This window comes from Anser cygnoides, chromosome 3 (genome assembly GCF_040182565.1).
Source record: "Anser cygnoides isolate HZ-2024a breed goose chromosome 3, Taihu_goose_T2T_genome, whole genome shotgun sequence".
NCBI lineage: Eukaryota > Metazoa > Chordata > Aves > Anseriformes > Anatidae > Anser > Anser cygnoides.
In genome coordinates, this window is record NC_089875.1 from 4475994 (window position 1) to 4501742 (window position 25749).

The following is a 25749-nucleotide window of genomic DNA, read 5'->3' on the forward strand; positions in this document are numbered from 1 at the left end:
TTAGTCCCACCAGCTGAGGCACCTGCTTTTTCCCCTGAACAACTCAGAATGCAGCTTGCTTCTGCAAGCAACTTGTCAGTCTGATAATCACTCGGAATGATTACATCTATGTCAACCTCTTGCTGTAAGAAAACTTAATCAGCTGATTAGTGTCTTGCTCTGCTTCCAAATGTATTTAAGTAAACGGAACTGCTGCTCAAAACGTTGTCTACAAGTAGATGACGGTTACTTCTCAACAATCTTAGATTCTTTTCTGCAGTCTCTTCAACTCTTCCTCCAGTCCATGCAACTGTATTCTTGTTTAATTTAGGCTGCACATCTAAATATAATTAACTAGGGATTTTTTTAAATCTCTCTGGGAGTTTTCCATGGAGCATTCTGTTTAGATTTCACTAACAGTCTGGATTATGTACATCTGTTGCAAAAAAAAAAAAGCCAAAACGTTTTCTATGTATTTTGAGGGTATTTACATTTCAGAAAGAATGTTGCTTACACATACATACACACATATATGTATGTATGTATATAAAACATTAAACACTAAGATGGGTAAAAAGCATAGAACTTGTAAGCAGTTCTTCATCTGCCTCTTCATCAAGGCTCTCCTTTATTACTTAGAGGGAAGAGCTGAGCTTTGGCCATAATGTATTTGATGTCTATACTCCTGTTTTCCTTACCTTGGATGGTGTTTTGGAAACTGCAAAGATGTATTGGCACTTTATGATGGCCAAAGGCCAGGGTTTCAACTGTCAAGAAACACTTAAAAGTAATAGTATCGAACTGGTAAGAGATCGTATGGGAAAACATTTTTATTATAAAACTGACAAGTGAATATAGGGTTATGCTACATTAATGTGTTGATATAACATAACATTAACCTTGAGACTGTCCAGAGAATCATTTGGTCCTCTCATTTTCTTAAAACGTATACAACAAAAAGAACCCACTTCAGAGATGAAATAAGAATGAGATACATTACAATAGGTAGTGTCCCTTTGAGATGCAACTGTCACAATGCAAGGGTGAAAGATTTTCTCATGTTTAAATAGTACCTGTATCTCTTATTTACACTGATTTCCTTCCCTGATAGAGTTGTGATCCCTAATGCTTTTCCAGAAATGATGCAGACATATGACAGGAAGCTTGAGAAAGAATTCAGATAAGGGAAAGGTTCCACACTGCGTAATCCCCTGATTGATGTTTGACTATAGGCAGTTGCAAGAGATCCACCATTAGCACATTAGAGAAGACTTTCTCCTCCTGACTTTTATCTGATGATATAGGCTAACTGTAATATGATCACAGTTGGGAATCTTCTTGTCTTTGTCTAAATTCCACTGATAATGTATGGTTATAAAAAGAAGAAAGCTCATATTACAGGAAAAAAAAAGTCCAAGTCAGGATTGGTACATTCTTTTGTTCCTCTACAATCTGTCTCTGTAACATTTAGGAGGAAGAAATAAGAACAAAACCAAAACCAAACAGAACGGTCCTGCATTGAATTCTAGATATTAACCCCCATTTATTCAGCGTGGGTTCAAAGAAAATCTATTTAAATAGCAAATCAACTTCAATGTAGCAAAATTAGGTCATGGGAGTAGAGGCTTAAACCTGCATATACAATTTGAACATGTTCAAGTACTTCCTTGCCTTGTAGGTGGGTTTACTAGAAGATGAACTCCGAGGGTAAGCTGCCAAGCCCAGATCCCTCCTCACTGTAAACATGTCCATGCACTGCGGTCAGCATGCTGCGTGGCTTCCTGAAAGCTGCTCACTGTCTCCTCTTCCCCTGCAGCCATCCCAACAGCTGGCCACAGGAGAATCTCACAGGATAAAGGTATAAACCTATATTTTTTTCGGTTTACAACTGGAGCACTTCTTTCAGCTCCCATGATCAAAAGCAGCTCAGCTTATTGGAATTTCGTAAGTTTGAAGAGCAGACAGAAGAGAACTATAAAAAAAAGGCTTTCCATTTTCTACCCCTATCTCCCCTAATAATTACAAGCAGAGAGGAGGAAACAGAGAAAGAAAACTGAGCAATAAAGACAGTGTTTAGTGGAAGGAGTCCTAGAATCCATGAGATACAAGAGGGGGGCATCCTCTGGTGATTCACAGGTGCATCAAAGCAAGGATCAGCATCACCAGCAAACAGGCACCTCTCTTACAAAGCCTTTAACATTTGTGTGTTCCCAAGGAGCTTCCAGTTTAAAGTTGAATATAACATTTAAACTTTATCACCAACAATGCTACAAGTATAGCAAGCCGGTAACTTGCCCACAGCGTTTGTGACATATTACCTGTACTGATCATATATCTGCAGACAGAAAGCTAAGCATCAGTAGGTCTGAACCAGGCAGGTTCTTCATAGGAAAATGCTTTATCTCCACACACTTCCATTCAAGCATAAAATATCAGTTCGGGAATCTGTCCCCCCTGTACCCCAGTGCCATTTGTACTGTCCGAAGAGCACTGAAACTGAACAGTCACTTTCCCACACTGAACTTCTGTCATTCCTTCCTGTCCAAAGTAGCTGAGTTCGTTACCATCCAGAATCACGCTAGCTGTGTAGAAGGTGTCAGGCTCAATCTGCACTGGATATTCAAACCACACAGGAAAAGTGTTACTAGAACCATCTGAGAAATATTTACTCAAGTTCTGGCCTAGGATAACTCCTTGCCGTTTGAGTTCAATCTTGGCACTGTACTCTGCCGATCCACAGCTGGAGCCGTACAGCCCAAAGCCAGCGATGAACACTCTTTTATCAACAGCAAACTGGATGCTGTCACACCGGCCCCTGTAACGCCACTGGTTGCTGCGGTAAGCACAGGACTGAAAGCGGTGGCACCGCTGAGGAACGAGCCCTTTCCGGGGCTTGCTGACAAACTGCAACTCTGGCTTTTTGGCAGCTGTGTACCAAAGGAAGATATCATTGGTCTCGTTGAGGGTCAGAATCCCAGACTGAGCAGCGCCATTCGCAAAGTCGTCGAGTGCCATGGTGGGGATGCGAATCAAGTACAGAGCCTTCCCCAGGACTTTGCGCTTATTCTCTATGGTAGCCGTCAGCTCTTGTCGCTGACACTCCACTTCGGCCCAGTTCAGAGCCGCTTCGAAAACGACAATTTCTTTGGCATTCAGAGTCTCCCTTCGGAGAATGCTTTCAAGCGTCTGAAAATCAATGTCACAGAAGCCCTCAGACTTCAAAGCTAGCTCGGCTTGGGCATCAATCACTTCCCAACAGCGCTGGGTCAGGTCAGGTTCCTCGAACAGGCAGCTCTGGGAAAGCAGCACGCAGGCGTTCTTTGCGCTTAGACTTGTTTCTAGAAAGTTAACGCAGGCACGGGCAAGATGAGGGACGATGTACTTCTTGGCAGCATAAAGAGTGGCCAGTACGGTATCGGCAGCCAAATCAATTTCATCACAATAGATGTATCTGAAAGGAAACACAAGCATGTAATGCTGCTGCTTAATGCACAAGGATCATTTGTCAGTAACACCTGAAAGTTACAAACAACGAATATTTAAATTGTTCCAAGTTAAAACTAAGCACTGCTTTTCAGGAACAATTTTTTTAGTAAATTCATAAGGAACCAGCTAAATTCACCACTCACGTAAGATGATGGGAGATAACATGCTTAAATCTAAGGTGAATAAAAGTTCACATTTGGGGCACATGCTGTAAGACAATGGTTATGTTTCCAAAGCACGGTCCCCTCTCCAGCTCTGTTTTCCTTCCGTAGGTACTTTGGCTAATGACAGACTATCCTCCCCAAGAGGGAGCTCTTCAAGTACTGCCTTACTTGGCTAAGGCAATAGTCTGGAACAGGTGCTACAAACAGTACTCGGACTGGATGTCCCAAGATGGAGAATGATGATGATTCATTGAGGTATATATAAATACAAGAGCGAGAACAAGTTTATTGGTAATAACCAGCTGGTCTCTCAGAAGAGAAATGCTATCAAAGCATATCAGGTGCTACCCATCTTTGTAATTACTAGCATTTTAACAAGGCAATGAAACACACAGGAAAAGCAAAAGGCACAGAAAACTAATTTTCAGGTTTATTAATGCTTACAACATCCTAGCTCCACTAACACAGCATTTTGTTTCAGTCTCAGTGCATAAGGAGAAAAAAACGCTTTTTACTGCCATGCTAGTGTCATGAAAGAGATGAAGGTGAAATTCTATTTATGTGACTAAACTGCTGGGATTCATTGCTTGGAGAAATGAAGCATTGTACAGTTTGTTCTTTTTAATATCTCATGCTTCAGGGACCCATTTGCAGCTAGTGAATGCAATGTGTTAAAACCATGTCAAATGCAATTTTACTCTTCACAGGGATAAGCAATTCTTGATGGTTATGGTTGATAAAAACATCTTCCTCCAGTGAAGTTGGAGTTGTATGCAACCCTGTACTAATTAATATGTTTTAGCTAGCAGGTTTCCCAACACAATGCATTTTTGGCACTACAGAATGTGCTTATCAAGGGGAACTAGTACCTACATAGTAGGTTGTTTGTAGTTGCAGATAGCTTTATTTGGATGGTTTGCAGGTTTCGGGTGATATCTTCCAAGCCACACCAAGAAAATGTGTTCAGAGTAGACTGACGGAACAATGTAATAAAATTTAAGAGGCTACAGAGAACAGAATACTCATACAGACATCTCTCCCCCCCCCCCTTTTTTTAAAGCCCACCTTTATTACTTGGTTTCAGCTGGGCTATTTGCAACAACAAGGGCTTAGGCCTTACGTCCTTTACTGTCCCAAAAAGCTTTCAGTTTGTTGGGTTTTATGATTCTCCTCTTTGCTCTCCAACACTTTTCTCCCTTCTATTACTTCTCTTTGCCTGCTAGTACAGCAGAGAATGATGACATCTGTTTTAAATTGAAATAGTACAGAAGTTGCTAGTTTAATATTCATGAAAGCGAGGAACTAATATCACTGATTTACAACAGACACAGTGCAGATCAGCTGTCAGCAATATTCCACACTTCGCACTCTGCCAATGTACCTCGATTCTGGTTGACAATTACTGATATCCCAGTCTCACCCTATTCTTAAACAGAGGATTCTGCTAGACCATAGGGCTGATGGTTTAGTAACACATTCATTCTAGGTTAAAGTAAGACTGCAGTTCTAACTTCAACAGTCAATATTAAGGTAAGACATAATGCATTAAGGACACCAACTCGGTGTGTCAGCAGGATTATGAATTTTAACAACCTCTTAACCCTATTTTTAAAACAATAGAGAACAGCAAAATCAATTTTACTTGGAGAATAATTACTATCCACCAGTCAATATTTCCTATGTTATATCTTGCAATACCTTGTCCGATGTTCACTGTAAGTAAACACACTATATAGTAAAACACGGAAAATATTTAAGAATTCACTGTCTAAGGAAAAAGAATATATATTCTTACAAAGATTATAATGGGTTCCTCCTGACTACGGGAAGGAGTATATGAAGGAGAAGACTGATTTGGAATGGACAAAAAGTCTTTTCTTTCTTTAGCATCAGTATCGTGAGCTTTATACCATCCGCTTCTCACAAAAATTGCAGGCAACACTCGTGGGAAAGATTTCCTGGGGGCTGAGGAGCGAAGGGGGACAAGGCTCCCCCAAGCTCCGCCCAGTGCAGCACATGCTCGGGATAGTGCAAGGAGGGGAATGCTGCACTGCTGAGCAACATCCCTTCCCCATCCCTGCACCATCACGGCTGCAGGCAGCCCCGGCATTCGCAGACACTGGAGCACTCTGCAGACACACTGCATCAGTTAGCGCTAGGAAGGTTAGCTCAACATCCACAAAGACCACAAAAAGTTTGTGTGGTCTTCTGCTTTTTTAAGTAAAAGCTTACAGGGTGATGAATTCCGTGGTTCTGGCCATGCTCTCCAAGATGTTTTCTCAAATTACCATGGGCTAAATAATTTGCCAAGACTTAGGTTATCAGTATTGATATTCTCTTTTCTAGGTTTGGTCTCTGAACGTATTTTTTCATGACAATGATAAATTCAAAAAGCATTCAGTTTTTAGATGGCAAATCACATTTAGTCACAGCGATATAGATTTGCTGTTCAAAAAGAAAGTAGGACAGGACTCTGAGTATCTTGCGTTTGTGCCTTGTAAAATTCTGCATGAAAGTAAGGCCCAAGTCTGAGCTCTGCAGAAAACACCTGCAAAAACAGAAAGGCCCAAAGCAGGGATCTGCAACGCACCTACTGATATAACGACCTAACTTTGTCCTACGTTCCAGGTCTATGCAAAAGCTCTGACTTCAGCTTCTCCTTGCAGTTACTTGCACAGAATGTTTCTGATGTTCAGAATAACCTATAAAAACCGGTACGCAACAAACGCTGTATGCAACTTTGACTGCTCCTCTACAGTGCCACGGAAACACAGAAGAAAAAAAAAAAAAAGAAATCTTTCTGTAATCACATGCTAGCCAAAACAATCTATGGAATATAATAAATGGTTCGCTAGTGATTATACCATTACATGCAATAAACCCCACAGCACGTTAAAAGGATTACCATTGGATACTAACGTATATTCTAAAGCTGTTACTAAAGCTGAAGGGAAAAATGCCTCAGAGGCACAGCAGTTCTGCAACTGGGAATTTCTCTTGAAAAATCAGAGTTTATGGATACATTCAAGGACAGCTCAGCAGGGAAACTGCTTCATTGTGTTCACTTGGAAACGATAGCATTTCTTATGCAGTTTGCAAGAAGAAATCAAAGACCTAGATAAATAATGATCATGTAAACTGACTTCTCACCCCCCACACACAGTTGGAGTAAAAACCACCCTATTCTTGTAAACAGCCTTTTTAGCACTTTCCAGATGCATATATATAACAGATGAGAGGAAATTTAATTTCCAGTGCAATTTAATTTTCAGTAATTTGTGGTTAAAACAAGAGACATGTAGCACATTTAAAGAAGAGCTGGAACTATGTTGATATACAAACACAGCAATTCTGATTTTTGTTTTTCTTTTTAACTTTTCACTTTGCTTGCAAAGTATAACAGTGCTGTTGTGTTCTGTTGTGTTTTTTTTTTTTTTCTACAGCTGACAATTCTTTTTAGTAACTCCATTCCTTTGTGTAATGTGTGGTGACAAATCAAATCAATAGGCATTACAGTATACAATGTGCCCAAAGATCCCCTGTCAAAGCCATTATTTATAACTGCCTACATTAGCCTAATATATGCGTGCCTGGAAGTAGAGGGGGAGACCAACATGAGGTAAAAGTTTGAAATACTTGAAACACAAGAAAAGGAATATTTTAAGCAATTGCTTTCGTTCTGTTTACACACAACTCTAATACATTGCTAATGTCACAGTTGAAGTATGTGTACATCATAAACAAAAATATATCCAGCAGATGAATGATGCTTACTTCAGCATTGCGAGAAAAGCAGCAGGCTCAACATCTGGTATACGGATTTCATCTTTGTCCTCAGCAAGCTCTCCGTAAAACATCGCATGGAATACCGAGCTCCCAACAGCCAGGACATACTGTTGAGAAAGGGAAATCTTATTTCATGCTTTAAGCCGAAAGCACTGCCAACAAAAACAATGTGGGAGAGCCACTCTGAACATACCAGGCTTCACTGACAGGCAATAGACACACTTCAGTAAGAAATGGAGTCGAAGTTAAAAACAGAATTGCACATTTTCCCCTTCGTTTTACTCTCATGGGCGTATATGCATTAGCTACTGGAAAAAGCTCATATCCACTACAGAAGTTAACTATTTCTAGACAGTCTCAAGAGTAATATTAATCAACAGCACGAGCAGTATTCCTAACTTTACAATGACTGCCTCAGATACCACAAAGAAAAACAAGGGACAGCATTCCACTGCATGAAGCCTTTTAAAATACAGAACTAAGCCTGCCTCAGAAGAGCTGAGTCTCCTTTGCTACATACTGGCATAACCGTGGGAGCTCTCCTGCTATCCCCCGCACAAAAACTGATAATGCAGCTGTTGCTTACTTTGTGTCCTGGCAGCCGCTGGGTCCCACCTGGTGGCCCGACCACAAAATGAACATCTGCCATCAAGTCATTGTTGAACATCACTGCATTTCTACAAACAGAGGCAGCGTGTTAATTTATGGTGCCTCGTAACTCCGCGCTTGCCCCGGACTAAAGAAATCAAATTTCTTAACACGTTAAAGTTACATGATAATAGACTGAGAAACAGGTCGAACAGTTTTAAGCTACTTTACACATCAGTGCACAAGTGTACTGGGAAAAAGCAAAGCTGGGGAGGGGGGAGAAATAAAAAAAAAAACCAAACTTATAAAAACTTTTCAAAAGGTGGCAATCAGTCAAGAGCATGTATCACTGAAAACCCCCACTAAGGTCTACAAGCAAATCTTTATGGGTATGCTACAGCTTGCAGCAACATTTTTATTTACACAAACAGCTGCATTGTCTGGAAAAGAGCTATCAAAATAATTTCCATTAGCCAAATACATTTTTCACACACCATGGAAAAAAAAAATGATAGAACAGTGTTTTTCTCAGCTAATAAATAACTAAAAGGACACATTTTGTGACTTCTCACCACTCCATCCAAAACACGAAAATGAAGCGTCCTGAACTTACCTCTCTCTGATGGTTGGATAAAGTCCTTGCCAGTTTGGTGCAGGAATAGTGTTGTTGTTATTGAGATTTTGCTGGTGGTACTGCTGGACAGCAGTTGTATTAGTGTTGGCTGGTTTCTTTCGGGGAAAAATATCAGCAGCCATCTTCTTCTTCTTTTTGGTCTTCAAGGTAATGATTTCATAGCAAACTGGAGGCAATTTGCTGCTACTACTGCTGCTGCTGCTATTTCCCTTCTTAGAGCTCTTCTTGGACCTGTTCTTGACCGTCTCTGGAAGCATCAAGAAGAAGGTGAGACATTTCATGTTCTTTCCTTTCTCATCTACCATGAGTGTACTTATCTGTACTGCTAGATAGCCTCACTAGCTAAGAACATTAAAAAATGCACATGTAAGCTGTTAAACACAGGGCAGCAGAGCTGAGGGTTTGTTTCTCTTCCAGCAAGGCAAGGTGACCTTTCCAGCATACCGACTACGAAACTGCCTTTAAGTTTGATCCAGTACTCGAACCGTTAAACGCATCCCCATCATTCCAGCCAGTTTTCTTTCTTTCTTGCCGGGTCTCCCGACCGCGCGCCACCCGACAGCGCTGCGCCCCGCCGGCAGGGTAGGGCGGCAGCTTCCCGACGGCGGCCCCGGCCCCGGCCCCGGCCCCGCGGCGTCCTGTCGCTCCGCGAGCTCAACTCGCGCGACGGAGGGCTCCGAGCGGAGCCGGTGCTGCAGCCCTGCGGATGGAGTCAGCCGGCGCTCGGAGCCAATGGCTGAAGCCACCGGCAGCGATTGGAGCCAGCCGCGCAGTGACACCGATGGGAACGCGCGCGGTGCCCGCGCTGAAGCCGCAGCCGTGGCGCGCCCCGGCAGGGACGCGGCGCCGGGTAAGGAGGGGACCGCCGGGCGCGGCTGGCCGGGGAGCTTCTGCCCTCCTGGACGCTGCCTGGATTTGCACGGGGGAAGCGATGAAGAGTTGAAATCAGGTAGCGAGGCGTATTTGAGCCTCAGCGTTTCCGTGGGAGCTCTTCCCACGTGTGCCGCTGGTAGTCCCACAACCCCTCCTGGAACAGTTGTGCAGAAAGAGCCCGCTATAAATATCCGAGCCAAATTAAAGCAAATCAGCTAGCAGCGGAAAAGACGGCGATGCGGTTAAACAATCCCTTTCAGCGGAGTTTATACCCCAGTGTAACATGAATAGAGATGAGGTCACAGCTTCAGCTTTAACTCCTTATGTTTCTCGATAATGTAACAGCCTTTGGCAGGGGTCTCAAATCACTAAGCAGCGTTAATTAGGCCAGCTTACACCAGACGTGGCTGCACCACATCAGAAGAAAACTTCTAGATGTGCAATCAGATTAAAGCAAATCAGAGTGAATATACTTAATCAATGTTTCAAAGCATTAAATGAAAGTCTGAACAATTTAGCGAGTCTCAGGCAGAAATTGTTCCTTGAGATGCAAACGCATCCTGATTTTATTAACAGGTACTTTCTGAACTAAACAGGATATAAGCTATGCCAACCAAATCATTTAAATAAGAAAGAAGACTAATTTTCAGTCATTAGCTTACTTAGAACTTAAATACAGAACAGATTTCCTTAATAGTAGGTCAAGTGTATAAAAATGGGAAAACACTGCCACTTAAAAAAAGGCAGAGAAGAAATACTCAGTATTAGGTGCCAACTTTTCACACCTTAAAATACTGGCTGGGTTGACAATTCAAACATCATCCCAATTATTTTCAAGTTTTAAAGAAAAAATCCTCTTTCCTCTTAATGCAAGCTTAGCCATATGTAGCTTTAACTAATTTTGCTGGACAAGAATACAACATCAAAAGAAAAAAAAAGATCAAAAGTTGGTGGAGAATCAGTTGACCTTGCTGAAATCCCTGACAGTCTGCCACTGACTTACACTGAGGCACAGAAGTTACTCAGGCTGTTTATTGAAAATCCCATTGGGATTGGTTGAATTGCAGCTACGGCTCCATAACATGTAATCTCAGAACGTCTTTAAACCCAAGGACTGTAAAAACCTCAAGTGCAGATATTGCAGAGATTATCAGGTCTCCTGAAGAGATGCTCCACGTTAAGCACTAACTAAAACCATTGGCCAGCGGCCATCCCAAGGCTTGGCTGCAGTGGTTTGATAAGATATTATTTCCAGACACACATCTTTCTCCTCTGTCTGAAGCTCACAGGGAAAGATGCTTGTCCGTGCTCAGCTGCTGCATTTCACAGCCCAGCATCTCAATGCAAAATCACCTTCGCTGGTAACGTAAAAGAAGATGGTGGGTTACGGGTGCTGTGGCTGAAAAAGCTGGGAGACATTCCTAAACAGATTAAGAGACAGGTGAAGCAATTTCCAAGCAAGCTTTCTTTCCCCCTTCCTTATTCTCTCTCATTTTTCTTTTTGACATGTGACAGATTCATTTGGGTCAGAAACTAACAATCTTAGCCGCGTTAAATTGTGGAAGTAAAAGAAGAGGTAAAAGGGAAAGAAACTCATCCCACAGATGGGATGTTTATAATTGCTCACAGCAAAGGATTTACAATGGGAACACAGCAAGTATTCTCAGCACAAAATGTGACCTTGTTGGGTTTGTATAAGTTTTTTTTTCCCCTCCTTAGGCAAACTTCCGTCCCTTCTAGTTACAGTAATAACCTGTTTGCCATTGCACTGGGAAAAAAGTAAAAACCTTAGAGATACTCAATAGCCGTGCATTCGTCAGAAAATCTAGTGAAATTCAGCACTGCCATTGGCAGTAGGAGAAAGGTAACAGAGGTTAGGAGATTCGTATGGGAGATTTGGTTTTGATTCCACAAATCCATTTCGCTTACTAACAATACAAAAGAAATCAAGGTCCTCATACACTTTTGCAAACTAGTTTGCCAAACGAGTCCAAAGATTATACGCATAGTAAATAAGGTTACTGGGAGGCTGCAGAAGGGAAGGGGAATGACAGACAGACTCACTGGCTACCTCAGTTTGGGGAAGACTAGTGGTAAATGTGAACCAGGAGTCAGGCATACCTTTGACTTCTGTAAAACACAACACACATACTTACAGCATGGTGTGCTCTCATGGGGAAGGAAGAGAGGAAGAAGCTGCAGCTGAAGTATGTTCTGCCTGAACCCGAAAGTCAGACAGACCCCTAGTAGACAAGACAACATCTGTGTAAAAGGATAAAAATCCACCCCAGTAGGTAAAAAGCCCAACTGGCAGCTCTGTCAGTTCTTAAGTCCCCCATCAAAACCTGGTCTGCTGGAAATGGAAAATGTTGATGACTCCACAACTTTTTCATAGGAACTGCTGGGTTATGACCCTTTTACAAGCTTTATACCACCTTCTACTGAACTTTATTAGCTCAGAACGAAGTGACATATACCAATTATTAGACCCATGTGAAGTGGGGAAAAAACGTGCAAAGAACTGGTGCTACTTGTACTTGCTATTTTTTACTGTTTTGGCAACAACTTCCACATATTTTCCCATAAAAAAGTTTTCTTCTTTTATTATACACATACTGTTAATGACTTTACAAATCAACGTTAGCAATCAGTAAAAGCAAGCTATGAGCTTCTCCCTGTTGAAAGGCTAGTCATAGTCTCAAGTTCCAATCAGTCTGTTTCTGGTGAGAGGATCAAGGAAACTGATCTTCTCTTACCCAAAGATCTATCCCTTTCCAAAAACTTGTTATGATGTTTTCCTTATTTTCTTCAGTAATTCACATTTTTCTTTAGTAACAGAACTTCATAAATATAACTTTGAAAAAAAGGAAATTCATTCTTCAGACATATTAATATTTATAAATAATCAAACCAGAAACATTAACTTCAAGGGTGCAGGCAATCCCATCCTTAAGTCTTAACACAGGTCTAACAAAAATCCTTCACGCCAGATGTGAAGAATTTAGCAAAAAAAATATATTCTGAGGCTGAATCACAGAATCATTAGGGTTGGAAAAGACCTCCAAGATCATCTGGTCCAACCATCACCCTACTACCAATGTAACCCACTAAATCATGTCCCAAAGCACGAAGTCCAACCACGCATCAAGTTTCATCCTTTCAAATTGGGAACAAGTTATAAACCCTTGGAAATCAGCTTCTGGATAAAAATTCTTAAAAACAAACAAACAAAAAAACTGAAGCATTAATTTTTAAGTTTAAATCCAAATGCATATAACATACCTGCAATCCCAGTTTCAATTATCCTCTAAGACCTCTAAGTAATATGCTTTGAAACCATTGTGAGGACCGGCACAGGAATCGTATTGCCCAACTCTTGGTGCAATATATATATTATGTAATAATTGTGAGTGTATATATATATATATATATATACACACACACACACGATTATGCCTTTCTAAAGGTAATTTACACTCAAGAAATCATGGAATTTCCAGGGTTGATGGGGGTACTCTTCCTCACATTACATCAGTCTCTCCTTATGCAATAGCAAGCATATCCAAAATTTTCTGTTTTTTCTTCTAACAGGTTGTGCTTTTCCTGTATCACATATTTACAGCTCTGCTCTTCATGTAGTAATAGGAACTAGACAAATCCCTAAAAAACAAGATTTCATCAAAATTCCCAATGGTCTGTCGCAACCAAATCCTGAATTGAGGAATGAATTCCAAGTAGGCATTGAGAAAATGCATATATTTCTTTTTTTGTAAAGTTGCCAAGTCTTTCCCTGGGCTGTCATTATGCCTATGCATTATTAAAATTCTTTGTTTAAATTCTGGATTCCCCAGTGAAGCACGTTTCAGATGGTACATCTCTATTAACCAAAATAAATACACAGTGTTAATGTTTAACAAATCTACCTGTCCACTGCTACTTCTCATTTAATTTGACTTTTTACACACAATTTTTTAATCAGTGTTTAATTCTAAGATCAAATAAACAATAAAACCAAGAAAACCAACCCACACAGCTGAAGAGCCTAATTCTGTTTACCTATTTATGAATTATTTAGTCACTTGGAAGAATCCTTCCCCTTCACCATTCAAACTCTTCTGTTGGTAAAAATGCTCACTTGGAAAGGAGACTGATAGCTCTGCTCTCGACTTCCTCAAGTAAAAAACACATTAGAATTGACAAAGTTTTCCAACCTCCTTGCTCTCTCCCAAGTTTCTGTTTGGCAGCACTGAAGCTAACCAGGACTGGTAACTGTTTCTGTCTGTTGCATGGAAAAGCTGGCCCTGGAGTCTTCCTCAGTAAGGTTTGCTAGGGTGAAAAGGAGACTAGAGCAGGAACAAAGATAAAATTATGAAGACCTTCAGAGGATAAGCTAAAATAAAGGAAAAAAAAAAGAAAAGGAGAGAGTGTTTCTCAGAAAAGCCAAGAACAGAATAGCATCAGAATAGAAAAGCATCTGGAACTAATGCTAGAAGCTAAATTGTGTTTTGCTATAGCTGGTATGCTATACTAGCAACATCCTTGTTGGCAAATATTCCTCCCAACTCTGCCTAGTGCTTATTATGGGATTTAAAGAATGAGGACTTAAAGCCTTTGCATAATTCTATCCACAAATATAGCTTTTACATTTTTTTCCCTAGCCGCCCTGAAATGCTTTAAAGGAAACAAAAGCAGGAAGACCTGAGCAGCCCAATCAACAGGTGAATACAAACTTTTATAAATCGGGAGTTTAAAGAATAAACTCCTTTTGTCTTTTATTCTCCCATTATTCTGTTATTTGCTAGCATAGAGGCTATATCTCCACACATCACTTCTTACTGGTCTCCCTATCAAGACAACCTTGATCTTTCTAATGTCCTTTTTGTATCTGCAATTATTTTCATTACCCCTTTTTGATTTTTACAGCAATAGCCTTTTTGAGGCAAAGCAACCAAATCAAAACACTGTATTTAAGAATAAGAAAAAAACTTACCCCTATATTTACTTCCTGATGCAATCCACTTTCTCTGTGTGAATTTGAATTGGCTCACCATAAACCTGTTCCAAAACCAAGTGCAACACTTTCTACTGTCATTTTTTTCTTGTATAGCTGCCCAAAGTTTGCAATTTAACTGCAGTGAGAGGTTCAATAACTTGGTATTTACACCCAAAACACACTAATATAACAGAAAAAAGACTTCTTTACACTTTTGAGTTTTGCTTTGAAATTTAAAAGGTTTTGTTTCCAGCTGGATAAAAATATAGCTAGCATATTAAAGTGAGAAAGGAAAAAAATGTTTAAGTTTCCCCAGAATTTTCATTATCAATTCAATACCGTGTATGCCACACAAATGACATTCTATATAAACCATACCTGTATACTTATGTTTAAACAGCCTATAGTGAACAACATATTTGATCCTGTTAGTGAATTATCACTGAAACTTTCCCTTTTGTGCATATGAAAAGAAATTATGTGAAATGCTTCATCACAACACAAAATAAGTGATCTTACCAACCTGCCGAGACACATTTCCTAGCATCATAGTTTAGGAACTGCAAGTAGAAAATAACCCAGAGTAGAATTTGCAATGTATTCTATGAACATTCATTTGCTGCTTGATAGTTCAACGTAAAAACAAGAATTATAAATAAATGTGTGAGATGAGAAAACCTTCAACATAAAAATGAGAAATTCTATCCGAGGTTACAGGACATAAACTGTTCTTCTAATAATTTAAAAGCAACAAATTACACATTTCTTCCCCATCACTACTGCCTAAGCTTGCCCATTTCATTGCATGTTTTTTTTCCTCATGACAAACTGTGGGGTCAAAAAATAAGTTCTTTCTTAGTGGCTGCCTCTTTTGTGTATGTTTCTAAACATATTGCAAACCTGAACGCATTCAACCCTTTCCTAAGACAGGGGTCAACTTTAATTCTATTCTGCCTCTTATCAAAACTGACTTACAAAGGCAAGATCAGATAGCTCAGGAAATTGGTAATGAGATACAGTGGTTTTCATCTCTAGGTCACTAATTCTAAATTGACCGAGGTCAACAGTAATCAAAAGTCATTAGCATTTAATGATCATTCAGTGCCCTGTGAGAAAGAAGCTAGTGATCTTAGTGCACTTTAGAGAAACCACCACTACAATTAGTACACACATGCTGGCTATTTCAACGGGGAGATTGGGATCGGATGTCTAGAGACAGGACTTCCCTTCCTATCTCACAGACAGATCTCCCTTATGTAGACAAACCTTTATACCAATTTCAACTTTGTTCAGAAACTACTTTTTTAAAAACTGAACAGTTAAATTAATACAGGATCTACAAAGAGCAGGTAGAAAGATGACTGCTTCTGTTCCATTACATCAGTGGTTCCCAGATGTCTTTGTTCTCCTACACAGAGGTCAGTAAGTCTGCAAAATGATAAAGACAACTCGTCAGTGAGTCCTCACTTTTGAGAGCTGATGGCACTAGAGGAGTATCCACCCCATGAATAACCACAGGAAGAACGTGATCCAGTTGAATGTGTTAACGTAGAATTCAAGGACTACATTTTCACATGCAGATCACCTGTTTTCATGTCAAACCACAGTGTGGAAGTACCCTGTGGGACATAAGAGGGAGGAGGATATTGCCAAGACCCACGCAGTAACTGCTCTGCAGCCTGCAACCTTCAGTCTCCTGAGATCGCCATGCTCTAAAGTGCTTCAAGTTCACAATTGAATGAGGTTAAGAAAAACAGAGGAGACTTGAAACGTTAGGTGTTGTAACAAACATCATGAGGGTCTGCCATCATGAAACTACATCAATCCGTTGGACTCTAAGCTTCACCAGACATGAAATAGCTGGCTTAGAAACCCCAAGCAGATCAGTAACTGGGCACACTAGTAGAAGAGCACACCTGGAACCATTCAGAAGAAGTATTTTAAATGAGTCAAAAAAAGGGGAAAAATTGGTACAGCTTCTTGTTTCCAATGCATTTTAACTAATGAAAGAGAAGGACTATCCCAGTTATTGGGAGAGGAACAGATTAGTCCCTTATCAAAGCAAGTATCTGATAAGAAATGCATTTTCAAACACAGCGGCTCTCATTTCTCAAAAGTGGGTCTCAAAACCCAAGAATAAACACTATTGGATTTTTTTTTAAATTGTTTAATAACCCCACTTTTCAGGTATGAGGGACCGATCACTGCTAACTTGAGCTGTGTCCAAATATTTCAAGGAACAGAACCAAACACTGCATCCATCAGACTGCACTGCACTCAACTAACCTTCTTTGACCACACGTCAGCAGCTGTGGATCTTGTTACTTGCCCTTAGCTTTGTTTCCAGACTTGCCCAGCACGTGCAGGTTCTGTTTGGATTTATAATGGTGATTCCACAGGGGAATAAAAACATTGACAAAGTTTTATCAGATCAACTGTTCTACAAAATCAGATATACTTTCCTCTGCTGCAAGTACTTCAGCCACACTTGCCTATTAATTCAGTCATGCTTTAGCATTTTGATTAATTTCTCCTCCTCTTTACAAGTAAAAGGCAGCTACTTTGCAGTAATAAAGTTTTGAAAGGTGGACATGTATATTCTCAAATGCTGGTTTCAGGTTATATTTTTAAGCATCAAGACACATTTGTGTAGCAATGTTAGGGCATCCTAAGTGCTTACTCTCCTTCATGATAATGCTGTCTTACTAACCCTGTGACATCTCAGAATTGTAGAACAGGGAAAAAAATGAAGAAAGAGCAAGTAATCAAACATAAGAGCATAAAGGTATTTTAAGGGATTGTATTATGCACATGTACATAAGTTTTACGTATTTTGAAACTTCCGTAGTATGAAAGCCTTTACCTTTTCTTCGTATATATGCAGCAGTATCACCTTAGTCTGACAGTCAAAACAGCAATAAGAAATCAAATGCACCCAGGTGTACTTTGTACACCCTTATATGTGCATTACACTACCCTAACGTCACGTGGCATTCATGTGAGCTACGTGCCTCAACAGAAACCAAGCAAGCTGTCTAACAGGGCAGGGATTTCTTTCACCTGAGTTAAACTGTATGCTGAGGACTCTAAAGTAAGGCAAAACACTCCAGCAAAGGAGCAGCGTACATGTTTCGGCTGTAAATAACAAGCAGCTTGCCTCAGCTCCTCCCCAGCTGTAAAGAGTACGGCTTGTGCTAAGTAAGCAAGGTGACACACTGAAAGCAGCGTGTGGCACATTAGGGATTAGATTTTAAAGGGATTTTGTTCCATCAACACTCATAAACCTACATATAAAATCCCACAGCTACCAGGTGCAAGCAAACGTGCTACCTGACTGAAGAGTTACTTTCTTCTCATGCTCTCAGAAAATCCTTGCAACCAAGCAAGCTTTGAGCAAAATACGAGGCAGCAAAGCTATAATTCTAGAAAATGTCATTTTCTGAAGTAAAATGACTCCTTTAAGTTCTTCAGATCGTGAAGACAAACTGCAGCTAGGGTGGACACAAAGTGTAACCTGGCACATGAATATCCATCCTGTCACAGGCATACGTTATCAGCAAGTCATTCAGAAGTGTACTCAAGTGGTACATGATCCTCTGGTAGACTGAAATATTTATTCAGGATGCCAGGTAACCTCATGATGCAGGTAACAGGCTCGGACAAGAAGGTTTCACAAGGTGCCTTCCAAACCTGTTTTCTGTGATTTTTACACCCTGTGTACCCAGGATGGCCAGCAGACGTTCACAGATCACCCATCTGCCCATCAGTGTTTCAAATAGCAAGCACTCTGCAGACGTTGCCCTCACTTGGTCTTTTTACTCCAACATGCTTAGTTAGCAAACTCAGATGGGCTGGTAGGATCACAAAAGAGACGAGCCAGGCCAGAAAAGCAGAAAGTGCACAAATACAAATGAAGTGACCTTTTACCTACACTTTCCCCCAGCTTTCTGACATGCATACATATAAGGCACTTTGGAATTGAGGCACAGGACCGGAATTCAACTTTACAGAATAAATCAGAACGGAATAAAACCTGCACTGCACAAAGCTTTTAATCTTTTCCTTACAAGATTGCCATCTCTTATTTCCATATTTTGCCTTATCCAGCAGCTCCTTGAAAGGAAAACTGTTGCTTAGTTATGTAGTGCCTCAAAAAATGGGGCTTGCCTGCCAGCTCAGGTATCTAAATGCTTCTGTAAAACAAATCAACAGCCTGCAAAGTTTCAGGAGCTAGTAGAGAGAATATCACAGGAGAACTACCTTAAGTGACCCAACAACGCTAACGCTGGGCATGAACAGCGTCTCGCTGCATAACTAGTCATTTGCACAACTTCACAAAAGAGATGAAGACCTAAATTTCTTCTGACAGCATAACGCACAGCCTATCAGCAGCAGACCTCTGCTTTAACCAAACCTACCCTAGCACTAAAGCTATCAACATAAACATAATACCCATTTAGTAACTTTAGAAAAAAAAAAAATCTATCACACAGTCTAAGTAGCAAGAACACACGCTATAAAAAAAAAAAACAAAAACTACTGCAAGTTGCATCCTTTTCCTCAGCCTTACAAGGCAAGCTAGAGGAATTCCGGATGGCTTCTGAAAGGTGTTTCCTCCAGGGCAGAGCTGAGGATCACTGGAGGGGAAATACGAGGAAAGTTACCGTGTATTATGTTGTGGCATACTTACTGCGAGGGATTTTAAAAAGAAAAAAAAAAAGAAGTACTGCATTCTACATTCGATTTTGGCAATCCTACAGAACTTACTGCAAATGAATAAGGTCCTAAGATATTTAATTTGCGAAGTTAAATAGCCTAATTATGCCAAGATACAACACATTATGACATACTGCACTTCCTTTCTGCAGGAAACGATGAGACCAGAATAAAAATACCAAAATAAAATCTATTTTAAGCCTGATTCAAGCATGGAACAGTTACAGTCGACTCCAATACACTGCTGTACACGTACAGCCCAACACCACCTTCCTCTGCAAATGCTAAACAAAAAGTGTTGGACAGAGATTAAACCCTGGAAAGAAAGTGTTGCAAAGACCAGTACCAGCACAGGAAACTGACACCAGAGCCTTTCAGACGTAACACAGGTAGCCTTTGTTGTTTTAAGTGGGCACGCTAGCAATCCTGTTAGTTATACTGAAATACCCTAACTTCAAACTTTTCCCCCTTCAGGGGAGCACAACCCCCAGTCCCCTATTTCTAAACACCTCACCTTTGAGGAAACAATCCAGGCAGACGAGTTTACAAACTCCACCTGAAATGTACCACCGCCGGACTTTCTCAGACCAAAAACTTGCAGAAACACGAGGCGCTGGGCTTTGGGGGAGCACATGGACACTGGGCCAACAGGGGAAGGGAAAGGGCATTTTGGTCAAACTGGGCACTGCCACCAACCTCTCCTCTGCAAGTTTTATTTAATGGAGAGTTAAGCGAGTTTTGCTTAAAAAATCATTTAAAATCACTATTTCAAGCAGAAAAAAAAAAAAGGAGAATGAAGGAGAGAAAGCAACTTTTGGGTTCGCCCCACTGCGAAGCGTTTCCCCAGAAGCAGCTGAGAGCCCCCCCGTTCACCCCCACCCCCCTCCCACACACACCCTGGGGCCCAAAACCAACCCCAAACCCCCAGAGGGCTGCACAGGGACCCCTGCGGCGCTCCCGGTGCCACACCACAGGGGTCTCCCCGCTTCGAGCCCCCCAAGTTTCACCCCCCACACCCGGCAGCGCTCAGGTGCGGCCGCTCCGCTCCTTCCCCTCCCGGGGCCCTGCGGCCCCGGCCCGGCCCCCGGGGCCCGGCCCGGCCCGGCCCGGCCCCCTCAGCGCCGCCGCCCCCCGGCACCGCCCGGTACCGGCCGTGCCCCCCCCGCCCCGGCCCCTCCACCCCGACCGACCTGAGGCGCTCCCGGCGCGGCCCCTCGCAGCGCCACGCGCGGCCCCGCCTCGGGAACGCGCCCGCCCGCCCCGCGCGCACGCGCACGCCGCGCACGCTCCCCCCTCCCTCCCTCTTTCCCCTCACAACTCCATGGCGGGCTGAGGGGGAGGCGGGCCGCGGTGGGCGCCTCTGGCGGCTTTAACTTGGCAAAAGTAGCAAATGAACACACAAAATTGACAGAAATCGTAAAATTAAAAAAAAAAACAACACACCCACACACGTGAAAAGTACCCCGCTGCGGGGTTAGGGAGTCTCAAAAACGCTGGTTTTACCATAGGGCACCAGCCCCACCTCAGAGATAAATAAACGTGAGGGGCCAGAGGGCTGCAACCCTCCCTGGGTGCCCTGACATGGCAGCCTAGCATGGCCTTGGGCCCAAACCACCGCCAAGCCCCCGAGCCCCTTCAGAAACACGTAGCCGCGTTGCCGGGGTCAGTAGCCAGGCTTATCCAGGATTTCATAAATACAGGGCTCCTCATAACACTGCTCTACCAGGCCACAAGGGAAATTAAGATGTATTGCTGGCGTTTATTTTTAAAAGCCTAACAAAAGGCTTTATTTCAAGCTTTAGTGTTGTTTCCCCCACCCCAATGAAACAATTATTTCTGGAATCAGCGTTGTGCTCCAGCTTTGGTCCCTCATGTACATTCATTTACCTACATTATAGATGTTATTTCAACAGATAACCTTCGCAAAGTGAAATTAGGCGTATCTGTGGATAATCAGTGCTTCGCTTTCCCTGTTTTAATATTGTAGCTATTAAAATAGATAAGAAGCTACCCAGCAGCAGTAGCAACCATATATGTATACGCTTTATAGCTCTTATGGTTTTTACCAATAGAGTACATGCTTTAAATTATAGCGTGCAAACAATGATTTAATTGGGACTTGGGAAGCTAATGAAAATATTCATTGTCTAAACTGAATTTAAACAGCAGGGTTAGGCCTAGATAACCACTGATTTTCCATCCTGTTTTCAGAGGGAAGGGAAAAGTCCCTTTTGCAGCTCAGGTAATTGAGTCAGGCAAGTGGCAGAGAGAAGCCCTGTTCTCCAGTTCAGAGAAAGGCTTTGTTTCGCAACCTGGATTTGTGATCCCATAGTGGAAGTGTGCTCTGGCCATGGAGTCATTCATTACGCTCACCTGATTCACATGTCCTCTTTTAAAAACCACAGAGGACACTACAGACCAGGGCTAAACTCACTCTTGCCTTGGTGCCCTAGAACTAGCGAAGGCCTACTAGAGCTTGGTCACGGCTTGGTGGTAAACCAAGGGGGTACAACACGCACTGGCAGCGTGCAGGCCTGCCAGCTGCTGAAGTGCAACTGCTTGATTGCTTTTGGATGCTTCCCATTTGCAGGTTATATGTTGTACAGATCATATTCCCAGTTTCAGTTCCCCAGGGCAGTCTGAAGGTTACTCAGTGTTCACAGGTGGCTTTCAGATGGAGAAAGTCACTGAGTAGTCCCTAAATGAAGTGCTCCTTCCAGTAACACTAGTTTTACTTTTGGGGCCCTCACAGCTCTTGGGGGGTTTCTAGCCCTGGTGGGGCTGGGTGTTGATGTCCCCTCTCCTCGTTTTGAAGCTGTTGCACCCATAGCCCAAGAGCAGCTGCAGTGAAGGTTTTTGGGCTGCTCCTTCATGGCTTTGGGGTCTTGTCTGCTCTCATCCAGGTTTCCAGGCAAGCTCCAGTGCTGCCAAGAAAGGTAAAGCTGTGCATGGGAGAGCCGAAGTATTTTCATCAGTGTTTGCAAAGCCATTTAACTGGGATAGGTTCTGCTACATGGTGGTGGTAGGAAAACGGAACCAAATATTTGTGTTGAGTCACATTCAGACTTGTCTGTTCTCATGTCACAGGCATATTTTCCAGGTATTAAGCAGCACTTCCCAAAGACACTAAATTGAAGAGGCATTTAAAATGTTCATTTTCCAGTTCAGCTTGCATGCTGGGGAGGTTTTCCCAAGTGCTGGAGGGTATAATTACAATTTCTCCAAAAGCATCATCCCACCAGGTGCTTTGCTAGTGCTGACCATGCCCCCACCCTATGCCTCCCCTCTTAAAGCTGCCCTGAGTCTCTCCACACAGCTTCCCGGAAAGGTTATCATCTTATATTTAATAGGGGGAGAAAAGAGAGCACAAGAGATTTACTGCAAGTGGAAGCCATTACTAGAGCAGTTATCAAATGAAAGAACAATATAATAATGTCTAGCCATAAAGATATGAAGAACTGCCTGTCAGAGGCAGACACCTGACTTGTAAAATTAACTTCTGCAGCTGCTGCTAGCTCTTTTTGGCAGTCAGGACAAGGCCCTTGCAGCACAGGGTGAAACCCCCAGGGGTTTTTCAGATATTCAGGCTAGAAATTGGGCACCCGAGCCAGGAGCAGTTGGAGGGAGATGCACTAGCAGCTTTCCCAGAGCCAAGGATGTGGACAAAACCGAGCCAGCGGAGCTCATCCCCATCCTGCCATCCCCAGTGCAGTGCCATGTCCCCTGCATTTATTTAGGCATCAGATGCCTCTAAAATCTATGCTGTGTTATCTACAGCAGCTCATTGAGGCTGGTGACCCTGATTTTTGGGTTAAGTATTAACTCACTAAGAGCAGAGGGTGTTGAATTTTGTCTGCCCTTTAACCCATAAGGTCAGGACATGCAGGCTATGGAGCTACAGCCAGAAGACCATGATTTCCAGTCTAGCATGCAGGCACATACAGTTTTCCTCATCTCTCCCAGTTCTGCCCTCCACCAAAGATTTGGGGCAGAATCTCCTTTAGGATTAAGCAAGTTGCTATCAGCCTTTCCAAAACAAAAATACATGGACTAGTAGATACGGGTGTCCATTGCAGAGCAGGTATTCATTTGTCATCACCTGCTAAGATAATAACAGAGAGGTAAATGCACAGAAATACCAGAACCCTCAGCATGAATTATGGCCTTAATCCAGAGGAAGATGACTTGCACTCAGGCTGCTTTAATATCTTGTAATTTCAGCTTGCTCAAGAGCCCTATGGGATAAAGGGTAGCCTCCATGGAGCAGCCATACCTTGTTTTAGAATTGTTATTTGCAAGCCTGGAAAAAAGCAGCAGCTTGTTTTCTCCCCTTCGTCAGCTTTCCCTGCAGCCACACCAACTGCTGCCACCACTCTCAAACTATGTCACACCAAATTTAGCAGCTGGGCAGGTGACCAGGATGTCCCTGACTGATAAACGTTCATCAGGCACTGGCTATGCAGGCTCTGCATGCCTTCTGCCACAGCACACACATCGTTTACTTGCAAGATACCTAATGGGGAGCATCAAACACTGCCTTGCGCTATCCCACCCATGGCACAGGTCTCATAATTCCTGCTTTTGCCCATGAGGAGCAGGTTGGTCCAGCACCCCACACACCTGTAGGATCAGCTGTGGGTTCAGCTGCCACCCTGCTGGCAAGGGACCACAGAAAGGCTTAGAAAAGAGGCTTCTGAGACTTTCTCCTCCCTTGGACACTGTGGAAAGAAAAGATTTTTACAAGCAACCTGAGGAGTTTTTGACTCCTATCAGACAGCCAACATCTCCAGCACACAGACATTGCACCTCAGCCCTTTCCCCACTAAAATCACTTACTTTTAGCGGCACAGTCACTTCTCACACCTCCTTTCCTCTTAGCCAGCTGTGTTGTCTGTGGCCAAGTTACATCAGAAACCACCTCCAAGTCTCCCTTTCAAGGGCTCAACTTCCTTCTGTGGCCTTTTATAGCTCCAGCACCCCATCATTAGGCCCCAGATGCAACAGTCCCAGGTGCCTTTAACCCTTACTCATCTGTCTCAGGAGGGCAATCATATTTCTTTCTGACCAGACTGGTGGTCATATGTTTTTTTTTTTTTTTCCTAACAGGGTTGTCCATCAAAAAAGGCAAAGATGCAAAATGAGGTTTTCCAGATAAAGGTAGCAGTGATGAGACGTGGCTGTGGCAGGCAGGTGGTTTTGGGGCTGTGCAGGGATGGGAAGTGCTTGTTAAGATGAGGAAATAAATTGTCCTTCTGCAGCTGTATCAAGCACTTGTGCTTTTGTGAAAAATCACTCCACTGGCACGTTTTTGTCCTGGGATATGGCTATGAGTGCAATGTGGCTGGGGGCAAAGCCATGCCCAGGGTGTGCGAGCCCCCATCCCAGTAAGCTGTGCTGGTGGGGATGAGTGCTCCCTATCGAGGACTCCCGGCTTTGTACGGGGGTGATGCATAGGACTGGTGGTGTCCTTCTGGCAGCATGTGCTCGCTGTGTCCGCCAGGATGAAGTTAGTAAAAAGTATCTGGCAAAACTAATAAGCCCAACTGATGACTCCGAAAAGTCTACTCCAGCGCTTGAATAGTCAACCCTTCTGAAATGTGAAGGTGTTTGCGGCTGCCTCAAAGTCCGCAGAGAGGCTCTTATTAGCTGGGATGGACTCCGAAGAGAGGTGCTTGCAGGACGTGACGGAGGAGTTACACAGGCTGCCCTGGTTTCTGGACAGGCAGCCCGCCCTGAGCAGACGGAAGCAGAGAGGCTTACCTCAGCTTTAAGCCGTGATGGCGAAATAAGGTGGTGCTTTAATAGAAAATTAGAAAGGAAAATGGTTATTGAATTTTACTGCAAAGCCCCAAGGCAGAACGAGGAGTAGGATGTAAAAATGTTCAAGGAAATTAAGCTGGAAATAAGGAAGGGCAGAGTGTTAATACCAGCAGCCTTAATTATCCTAACTTACAATGGGTGCACCCTGTAATAATTTTCAAGTATCGTTCAAGTGATCACAACAGATTTGACCCACCGCTTCTTAAATAAACTGCTGTAATTAGTAATACTCATGCATTATCAGGAGGTGCCAGGAACAACATCTTGAGCCTGTTATTGTGGAACAAAAACCGTGGGTACCAGTCGTGCTCTGAATAATGTTGTGTGTGTAGGGTAGGGATGAAGCAGGAGCTAGGGGGTGGGCAAGAGGATGCAGAAGTCTACACGTCACAACAGGGAGAGGGCATGTATGAATCTTCACATCCTTTGCATTGATTGAAGAGGTCAAATTCACCTCGTTTCTGCTCCAGAGACATCAGCTTCTTCTTCCCCAGTTAACCCACTGCGTGTTTTTGACTGCAGCATACAAACAGGGTGGATAATCAAACCTCAGCTCCATGGGGAGAACTGGTCGCAGCGATCTTCACCAGCTTTGCCTCCTGCCAAATAAGTCTGCATCTTTAATCCTGTCCTCTTGGTGCCTGGATGAAGAGCACAGGCTCCCTCTGCTCCTTGTGTCTGCACAGCAGAGGGCACGGATTAGCCCTGAG

At 42.7% G+C, this 25749-nt stretch overlaps 1 protein-coding gene across 5 annotated transcripts; it reads right to left on the reverse strand.

Moving 5' to 3' along the window:
- Positions 1 to 791: 791 nt before the first annotated feature.
- BTBD3 (BTB domain containing 3) lies at positions 792 to 24140 on the reverse strand. 5 transcript variants are annotated; one of them, XM_013182210.3, is made up of 5 exons: positions 24056 to 24140; positions 8617 to 8884; positions 8002 to 8092; positions 7404 to 7522; positions 792 to 3430 (listed from the first exon to the last, which is right to left on the reverse strand). In XM_013182210.3, the coding sequence occupies exons 2-5, from the start codon at positions 8757 to 8759 to the stop codon at positions 2398 to 2400; spliced, it is 1386 nt and encodes a 461-aa protein (XP_013037664.1). In that variant the 5' UTR covers positions 8760 to 8884; positions 24056 to 24140; the 3' UTR covers positions 792 to 2397. The 5 variants fall into 5 exon arrangements, with proteins under 5 accessions (XP_013037664.1, XP_066849533.1, XP_013037661.1 ...); XM_066993432.1 differs by lacking the exon at positions 24056 to 24140 and adding an exon at positions 20410 to 20515; XM_013182207.3 differs by lacking the exon at positions 24056 to 24140 and adding an exon at positions 19734 to 20019.
- Positions 24141 to 25749: the final 1609 nt, after the last annotated feature.

Coding starts and splice junctions, on each gene's coding strand:
- BTBD3 (XM_013182207.3), bottom strand. CDS start 19,887: ATGCCCTTTCCCTTCCCCTGTTGGCCCAGTGTCCATGTGCTCCCCCAA. Junction 7,523..8,001: donor AGCGGCTGCCAGGACACAAA/GTAAGCAACAGC, acceptor CTTTCTCAACAG/TATGTCCTGGCTGTTGGGAG. Junction 3,431..7,403: donor GCTTTTCTCGCAATGCTGAA/GTAAGCATCATT, acceptor GTTTCCTTTCAG/ATACATCTATTGTGATGAAA.